Below are 8,543 nucleotides of genomic sequence, written 5' to 3'. Positions count from 1 at the left end.
CTCTCTCTCTCTCTCTCTCTCTCTCTCTCTCTCTCTCTCTCTTTCTTGCCCGCCCCTTCCCTTTGTTGCTGCAGTATGAGCTCACCAGCATTGAGCTGCACCACACAGACTTACTGTAGGTTTGTCCCCATAGTCCTACCTGCTAAGTTTAGTTTCAGTGCTCCAGGACACAGATGTTTATTCATGACTCCACTTTTCTTTTTTCAGGATTTTGTCAGTTGGTGACTATGTGACAAAAGGATTGGCAGCAACGTCATGTCACAGATATCATGTGTCTGACAAACTACCTTTTTGTGAACTGTTATGTAGATACATACTTTCTGATGCCAAAGTCCTCGTCATTGGTGAAGTTGTTTTTTTTTTTTCTTTCAAATCAACCGTCCAAAAAATCTTAAATTGTCCGATCAGCTTCCCTCGCCTTCCGGTTAAACAAAGCAAATCACCTCGGCCGAGAAAGCGGAAGAGAAGTATATTCACTGATTCCCTTTAACAACACTGATAGTTGAATAGATCGTTAACCGTCCATTGAACTGTTGAGTGTCTGCAACTGTAATCTTCCCACTGCTGTGTGGTAAACCATTACTGCAGCCTGCTTCCTCTGACACATCTATAATCTGATCATACGATAGAAGGAATAAGGACCCATCTCGCCTAAAAATATCTTGACAACTCAATTTACTTTACCTGAAAACATTAATGAAAAGTTAACACTGTTCAAGGGGATTCCCAGAGGCTTTGTTTGTGGCCTGACCTTAGAAGTTATGTTGACCGTGAGCCACAACATATCTGAAAGTCACTTGTGAACGCTGAATGCTGTGGGACCTGATGTTAGTTACTGTTATTTACTTAGATGATGAATTAAGTGTTACCACCGAAGCGGCAGGTGCTGACCTCGTAGCCACTCTGTCCCGTTGTTAACGTATTCATTCACTCATTGGCCCACGTTTCACTGATATTATCAGCATTCTACCTTTTTGTGGCCTGTTGATGGATGACCTCCCGTTTCTAATTCGATGGGCAGCAAGCGCTGAGGTTTACAACTCGTTATTAAGAACTAGAATGAATTAGCATATCACTGACTTCGACACACACTTAATAATGTGTTGAAACATTCGTTAAATTTTAATCACTAGTTGATTAAGCATTAATTTCATTAGTGAACAGTAAAGTGTTACCCAATGAGCACATACTTATGAAGTTGACTGATTGATATGTGATTTTTAGTAAAAGGCTTAACGGTTAACGGTATTAACCTTTGTAGAGACACTTTCTCGCTGCTGTTAAACAACCAAAAGGTAATTAAGTCCAGCCACAGACTGCATCTGAGAGGTTCATCCTCAGCCTCAGCCGCAACTAACCGCTGTCAATGTCGCCATGATAAGACAGAAAATACACTGATCCTAAAGCAGAACTACAGAGACAAGATGTGGTGATTATTGTAAGCATGCAGAATTATCATACAGCAGTGATTTTGATTTAACAGAAGTGGGACTGATTTACGTAATTCGTAGTGCCGTGGTTAAATCGGACAGTTAGCATGGCCGGAGGATTAAACATACTCCTCCTGCTGCGGTCGTGTCTGGAGTATGAAGAGAGAAAAGACACTGTGCAACAAGTCACCTCACCTGTTTAGTGATTAAAAAAACCCACAAACGTGTCTTTTTTTTATCAATAGGTCAAGTGCGGCGAAATGTGATTAAATCATCAATCTGGATTATAAAAATACTATTTGCACTGCAAACTCTTTGTATAAAGGTTTTCTTTTTCTTTGGCAGCAGCTCTTTTGCATTTTGTCTCCACTTTACTCTCTTCATTTTCTGTAAATGGAGGCAAAGTCTAAACTGTCCTTGCCTCCAGAGGATTTGTAGAATGTGGTGAACAGTGTCCTCTTACAACAAGAGACAGAACACATTTTGGATTTGCAGGGATACAACAGCTGGGTGAAAATCAACTGAAACACATCTACTCCTAATTTTATTTCCAGCAAAATAAGCCTCAGCAGTCCTCTATCTATGCTACCATAAAATAGTCTATGTTGAGTGGCAGCAGGCGACCATGTTATCAAAACAGGAAGCCAGAACTTAATTAAACCATAATGCATCAAACAAGCTCCAGTCAAGTCAGCCTATCAGCATTAAAGTGGCTAAACACAACTCGGAGCTCATGAGTCTGTCAGCAGGGCGGAGCTGCAGTCGACTTTTTCCACATGATGCTTCTCCTGCTGTCAATCATCCCCCCCGCTCTCCTCTGGCCCTGTGGCAGGCTGTTAACGCATATCAGAGACCTCACCATGCATCAACATTACACACAATAACAAACCTCCCTCCTGCTCTCGCTCTCTCTCTCTTTCTCTCTCTTTGTCTGTCTTTTGTTTCTCTGTCTGTCTCAGCTCGCTCGCCGGTGTTCAGTGCCATGTTTGAGCACAAGATGGAAGAGAGTAAGAAGGTGAGTCGAGCACTTGACTCTCTCGTTCCCGCTCCCTCAGCGGCGAGCCGGATGTCTAAATTCTAATATCTCTCTCTCTCTCTCTCTCTCTCTCTCTCTCTCTCTCTCTCTCTCTTAGATCAGGAAGTGTTCACTTCTCAAAACATCTCAGTGTGTCTGCACGTGTTCCTTCATGTCTTGTTGACTGCATCTCTATTATCTGGCGTCTTTAATGCCACTATGTGTTGTGTTTGTATGGAATTGTGGCGCCCTTGAATTGATTCTGAAGGGCAGTCTGTGTTGCTTTCATCATCTCAAGGATCTCCAGGATGGAGTTGTGGCAGTGGGAAGATATTGGTGGTCTGTCGTGGTGTATTGTTTGGGGCTTCAGATTCAACACTTTAGCTGCTCCTGGATATCTGAGGCTGATACCGATATCAATATTCAAGAGTTAAAAAATCTACCAATATACTGTACAATATTAGCATTTATTTTATAGCTAAACACAATATAAATCTACAAACTTGCAACCACAAGGTATTTTGTCTCCATGCGGTGGTTGATTTTCATGTTGTATTCATAGAGAACAACATGCAAAACATTTCCTCCAATGTGTGTGCTCTCCTTAACACAGTTGAGGTAATAGTTATTTCTATTTCTATGTTCAACGTGGGACAAACACCTTTTTTAAATGCCTTGTTTTTGCCCTCGGTAACATGTTCATTTATAAATATGCTGATTTCAAGTTGTTGAATATCGTAACCTTAATGTCAAGTGCTGCAGCGTTAAGATGTCTTCTTATTAACTAATGAAGCTTTCTTAAACCTGCACTGTATGTGTGTGTGTATATATATATATATATATATATATATATATATATATCTTTGCATTTTTTATGTTCCTTTTTGTGTTTGTATTTCTGCATCTATCTCTGTGTGTGTGTCTGTGTGTGTGCTACAGTTGGTTGTGTTCATCTGGTCGGAGGTGGTGAGATTGAACCTTGGTGATTTAGCCGTCATGTCAGCAGAATATTGATGCCTGTGCGGCTCGAATGGGGAAATTATAAAGCTTAGAGCCAGGAAATGCATCTTAATTGCTGTTTAAGTGGGCGTCTTCATCAGAAGGAGGGAGAGATGGTGGGCCGTGTCCCCATACAATTCAGAGAAAACAGATAGATGGGTTAACACTCCTCTGCAGCACTCTATATAGGAGAGACAAATGAGCTCATAAAGAAACACTCTAATAGAGGACTGCTCTGTGCATAGAGGGGAGCTTCAGACACTGTAACTACAGGAGCGTCATCTGTTTATGAGCGGCTGCTGAAAGCTCGCCTTCGACATACTGAAGGAAGCCCCTGCTGGTTTTTCCTCATGTGACTTCCAACGTGGTGCTGTTTTGCCTTCTATATTTCATCAACACTCCAACACGCTTCGCTGTCAAAAAATCTGCAGAATGAAATTAGTCGAAGTTTTCGTCTTCTGTACGTCAAACCTCCTCGCTAATCGCCTGATTGCCTGCAAACGGCAGAAGTAAGAGAGCTCAGGCTGTGATGGGAAACGTTGTTCTCTAAGTAAGAGTCTTAGAAACAATATGTACATGCAGATTGGATATGCATTATGTAGCGAGCAGAGGATAATTTTTTTTTGCTGCATGTGTGCTCACATGCCTTTTACGTGTGTTATCTGTAAAAGGGCACTGTAGCACACTGCGGGCTGTAAGCTCAACCCGGCTGCTTTCCGACTCTCCCACCGTTATTTGTCAGTGTGTTCATGTTGCTGTTGAGGGGTCGGAGTTGACACAAACACGCTAAGTTGCCGGTACACTCGGCCTGACCCTGCTAAAAACGCCGCTGGTCACCGCGGTGACGATAAAGCGCCGTTATAATTGGTTTACTGCTTTGTTCTGCCTCTCAGCGAGGAGAGAGAGATTCAGGTTACCGTCACTGGGCCAGCGAGCGATAAAGCCCTACTCTGTTGGCTGCAGGCACAGTCGAGGAATGAATGTTCAGGGTACATTTTTAGGAACCTGCTGAAATAAATGAAATAAATGTACTAGAATGTAGTTTTGTAGAAACTTGGTCAGGCTGTCCAGAAGTTTATTCTTCTTCCTTCTGATTTGGCACTTGGAACTTGTTTTGCATCACTGCATGACTGCCTGTCCCTGTGTGTGTGCTAAACAAGGTGAGTGAGTTTAATTCAGGTACCTTTTGGGATATTCACATGAAATGATAGTAAAAAAGAAACCCACTCTGCTGCTGCTCGTGGTTTTTGAAGGATTGTCAAAGCGTCTGTCTTTCTCTTCTCTTGCCTTTTATTCCGCTAAACCCTGTGTGTATTCTCCTCTCCCGTCCTCGCCTCTCGTTCAGAACCGCGTGGAGATAAATGACGTGGAGCCAGATGTCTTCAAAGAGATGATGTGCTTCATCTACACAGGCAAGGCCCCCAACCTGGACAAGATGGCTGATGACCTGCTGGCTGCAGCTGACAAGGTACTGTGTGTGTGTGTGTGTGTGTGTGTGTGTGTGTGTGCGTGTGTGTGTGCGTGTGTGTGCGCGCGCACGCGTCTTCGTGTGTGGATGTGCATGCACCTGTTACTATGTACACTTATACACAAGCCAGCATAAATAATAATGCCCCCTAAAATAACAACCAAGTGCTCCTCAAGCCCTGAACACACACACACACACATTCAAACACTATGTTGTTGGAAAATCTAAACATGTGGGAGACGTACAGATGCACACACTTATAATAAATCCTATTCCTGGTTGTTTGTTCCTGTTCTGACCCTGCAGACCCAAGGCTTCCTCTCTATTCATCCGAAGCCACTTATGTCTTCCAGTTTTGCTCTTGCTGTTCTCCAGTTTTTTTTAAGAGGTTATTGCATTTGCTTTATTAATAGTATTATTTATTAAAAGCTGCACGTTGTGAAGCATGCTTTATATTTTTCCCCCTTTTATCGGCTCGCAACAGGTCTGTTCCAATGTGTTCTGTCTAAAGCATCCAATTAAACAGTATGAAGTAAACTGTTCTACCTGTGCATGGCTCGTGGTATGGCAATGCGGGTATATATGCCACCTTTCAACGAAAAACAATGAACTTGGAAAAATCTGTCAAATGATGTTCAGAGGTCTTTTTTCTTTAAACCCAGCCACGGATTTGAATGTTTTCAGCTTATCTCGGAGAGAGATATCGATATTTTTTCACCTCACTTCCAGCCATCACGCTTGAGAGCAACATTGCAGTTCCTAATTACTGTATTCTCTTTCACCAATACTTCGAGTTTGGTGGCAGAGAACCCTTTGTTGTGAGGCGAGTCTTAAACATCCCTCGCATAAGTTTAGTGGAAGTTCATTTAAATGAACTCCTTTGCATCATTAGTGTTAATAAAAATCACGCTCAATCTGAAATTCCCCTGTAGTCGCTGCTGAACCAGCATGACTCATTCTGAAGTGTGAATGAATATGAGAGAAGATTATTGTTCCCAGCAATTTTATAATTAGTGGAAATCACTTTTTTTTTTTTATACCTCTCAAGTGATCTCCTTTCCTACCGCCACTCCCCCTCAGTCTCCGGAGCTGTCACTTTTCCTTCTCTCGGCCGTATTTTTCTCTTATTCGATCTCAGTCTTGTTGGCGTCGCGGCGGAGTAATTCCGTACTTCCGTATCATTACACAGTGCGACAACAGTTGTTTGTGGCAGCGCTGTTTAAGTAATTTAGTTTACCTGCTGTTTCTCCTCGCTCTCCCTGTCACCGGCAGTATGCTCTGGAGAGGCTGAAGGTGATGTGCGAGGACGCTCTGTGCACGAGTCAGAGTGAGGAGAACTCCGCAGAGATCCTCATCCTCGCCGACCTGCGCTGCGCCGACCAGCTCAAGACTCAGGCCGTGGACTTCATCAACTAGTGAGTTACACACCTCCGCTGAGAGCATTGATCTCCACAACTACTTCCACACTCACTATTTCTTTTTTCTGGATCACACACACACTTATACACTTAGCTTTTCCTCAAAGGAAGTCATTAATTATCCGTGGGAGCAATTTTTTTTTCTCCCGAAGAAATTGAATTGAATCCCCAGATCGGACCATTCTGCTTCCGTATCATATTGAGCCATTTAGCAATCAAGCTCAGCTGCTGATGTTAATCATGTTGCAGGCAGCCTGTTTAGGTAAGATGGGGCCTATTAGCATCAATGACTGCTATTGATGTCAACGGAGAGGTGATTGACCCTGTGTTTGAATTGCCAGTTGAAACAAAAAGCATTCTCTCAGTCACCACAAACACTCATCACCGTCCCTCTGTTTTTCAGAGTTCTCTATCTCTGAGCCAGACACATTTTCTATCCCTTTGTTCATCCCTCTGTCCTCTATTTACAGCTTTGCTCCATCTCCTGGCCTTGTTCCTGCATGGGCTCCTCCTCCATTCGCTCCCATCTTCCTTCCCTTTCCCTCTCCTCTCTCCCCTCTTGTTCTGTGCTTAAGAGCTCATGTATGCCTAAAGGTGGTCAGTAATGCAGATCTCTGCCCCTAATCCCAGTCATTAATTGTGGTTATGGACGTTATGACAGTTTAATTTGCCCCAGTGTTGTGGTGGTGGGAAAATTGGCCACGGGGGACTCCTGGCCAGCAAAGCGATATCAACCCTCGTCCTGCGGACACAATGGACAGCAATGGAACAAAAATCAATTTAGAGGACGAATGTAGAAAACCGACGACACGAAGGAACCAATAATCCTCCCCCCAGCAGCACCTCAACCTCTTTCCAGACCAGTGTTCACAAGCAGCTTACAGTCATTTAGTCGAGACAATAGGAGTTGTCTTTAACCTACCTCTGTCTCATTTATTTACCCTCCTCTGGGAGGTGGCAGAGAGTAAAGCCTCCCAGACACTCTTTATCCACTTTGTTCAGAGATAAGAATTTACACTTTTTTTTTTTTTAGCCCAACATGAATCTTAAGCTCAGAGTAGATTCATATAAAAAGTTTTTTTAAGGCACAAAAACAGTACTCATTTCTTGAAAGTATTTTTTGTTGATAATAGCGATCCAGTGTGATTACCGCTGTCTGGAGGTCATAGTTTGGCCTGTTTTTAATTTACCTTCACATCACTGCTCCTCTCCCTCCCGCTGTCCCCTCCTGTCCCTCTCTGCAGACTTTCATTACTATCGCTCACCTCCCTGTTTTTTATTTATTTATTTTACTGTCTTACTCTCTCCCCTCGCGGTGCATCCCTCCTGCTTCCTCTCCTGCTGCGACTGCTCTCTTCGTGCCCTTCGCTGGCCTGTTGCCTCAGCTCACTGGCCATTACTGTAAGCAGGGGTTCACCTCCTCCATAGAGGCTTGGGTCAGAGGTTGGCTGGAGGTCTGGAGCTGCTGTGTGGAGAGAATATGACCCCACACACACGCCGAAATGCCAAGAGTAGCCATGCCAAGACACACACGCATGTGAACATGCGCACACATGCTGTTGTTTATAGACACACAACAAATCCAGAAAAATGTCATTAAAGGCCACACAGCGGTGTGCGTGATAGTGCAGCGGGTGTCAGGAGGTGGAAGACCGCCACAGGGTCCGCTGGTGGAAACACATCTGTGGGTGACGATGACCACCAGTAAAACTCATTCGCAGTTAATGACGTCAAGTTGTTTTGGCTTTCTGGCTTCCATTTGTTAATTGTCGCTGTAGCTTTAGAGTTCCAAAACCACAGGAATTAGTTAATCATGTGTAGTTCTTCCTTGATACTCAGCCCTGTGCTTTCTGTTCCTACCCCACCTCATTTACTATATATCAGTTTTTCACAAACGTTTTTTTCTGAGGACCGACTTTTTAAAAATGACAAACCATCGCGTCCCAATTCCCAATAAGCATTATCTATAAATCGTGTAGAAGAGCAGATTTGTGCATAAATGACTTTCCTGACCATTTTTACTGCCATTTCTGCATCAGCTTATATTACCTTGAAGAGGTTAACCAGCCTCTTCCAAGAGGTATACGTTTGATATTTCACAACTTAGTTTAATGCATGTGTTATTGATGAATGCATTCAGGCAGAGTTGGCAGGCTATCTCATTCTTGTGTCTTCTCAACAGTAAAACAAACAGGATGTATGTTAGCCTTTCA

General features: G+C 43.3%; 1 protein-coding gene across 2 annotated transcripts in view; it reads left to right on the top strand.

Moving 5' to 3' along the window:
* The window catches only part of spop (speckle type BTB/POZ protein), a 134,447-nt gene that overhangs the window by 46,569 nt on the left and 79,335 nt on the right, over positions 1-8,543 (top strand). For both annotated transcript variants that reach the window (XM_031867774.1, XM_031867773.1), the window contains exons 7-9: positions 2,390-2,445; positions 4,790-4,912; positions 6,185-6,327. In XM_031867774.1, the coding sequence (XP_031723634.1) occupies positions 2,390-2,445; positions 4,790-4,912; positions 6,185-6,327 (322 nt within the window). The remainder of the gene's footprint in view (positions 1-2,389; positions 2,446-4,789; positions 4,913-6,184; positions 6,328-8,543) is intronic.

The sequence above is a fragment of the Anarrhichthys ocellatus genome, unplaced genomic scaffold (genome assembly GCF_004355925.1).
Source record: "Anarrhichthys ocellatus isolate YVR2014 unplaced genomic scaffold, GSC_Weel_1.0 scaffold40, whole genome shotgun sequence".
In the NCBI taxonomy this organism is placed as follows: Eukaryota; Metazoa; Chordata; class Actinopteri; order Perciformes; family Anarhichadidae; genus Anarrhichthys; species Anarrhichthys ocellatus.
This window is presented reverse-complemented; position numbering and strand designations above follow the sequence as displayed.